At 41.5% G+C, this 807-nt stretch overlaps 1 protein-coding gene across 1 annotated transcript in view; it reads right to left on the minus strand.

Moving 5' to 3' along the window:
• The window catches only part of PLCH1 (phospholipase C eta 1), a 146,320-nt gene that overhangs the window by 17,939 nt on the left and 127,574 nt on the right, over positions 1–807 (minus strand). Inside the window, 1 exon segment of the mRNA XM_015567911.1 lies at positions 561–658. Coding sequence (XP_015423397.1) covers positions 561–658 — 98 coding nt within the window.

Below are 807 nucleotides of genomic sequence, written 5' to 3' on the forward strand. Positions count from 1 at the left end.
CTAAGGCAATAAGTGGAAATCTATGAAGAGTCAATCATTGAAGAGTCATTCCTTCTTTCATTTTTTTGTTTTTGTTTTGTTTTGTTTTGTTTTGTTTTGTTTTGTTTTGTTTTGTTGTTGAAACCTCAATCTTGGGTTTAAACTGTCTCCATCAAAGTCAAATTTTCCAATGAGAAAATAGGAGGCTTTTCAAGGTGTTCTTTAGGCCAATTAATTTCTTCTTTTTTCTGGTCGTTCACATTGGGAATGGCCATCAAATCGGGGCAGGTCTCTATAGTTCAAGTGTGGGGGAAGCCCTACCCTGACACATTTGTTTTTTTTATAATAAAGTCCTCCTCTGCCCTGTAGGAAGTTTCTCTGGCCTCTAGACAATCAGGCAACCCCAGTAATCAACAGAGGCCTCCCTGTGAGCTAAAAGCTTGGTCCTGACAACTCAAGTGGGATTGTACCCAGTTCCAGAAATGTGAGCTGATGATCTGATTAACAAAAATTAAATAACTGTTGACAAAGAAAGGTCAAGGATATTTATCCAGAAGAAAAAAAAACCACTCAATCCTTACCATCATCCACGATGTCTTGGGCTGCCACAGAGTTTGTGTACACCACCAAATCAGACAGCTCCCGGCAGAGCTTCATGGTTTTCCTCCGGCGACCCAACCTGTGAAAGGCACAAGGGACTCATGATACTTTAGACCTGGAAGAAGTGAGGGCCTTTGTCTACTCTACCTTTCTTACCTACTTCTCATGGAGCCAGGATTAGAACCCAGTGTGTTTCCGAGTTCAGCAGTGTTTCCGAGTTCAACACTC

This window comes from Myotis davidii, unplaced genomic scaffold, assembly GCF_000327345.1.
Source record: "Myotis davidii unplaced genomic scaffold, ASM32734v1 scaffold1284, whole genome shotgun sequence".
In the NCBI taxonomy this organism is placed as follows: domain Eukaryota; kingdom Metazoa; phylum Chordata; class Mammalia; order Chiroptera; family Vespertilionidae; genus Myotis; species Myotis davidii.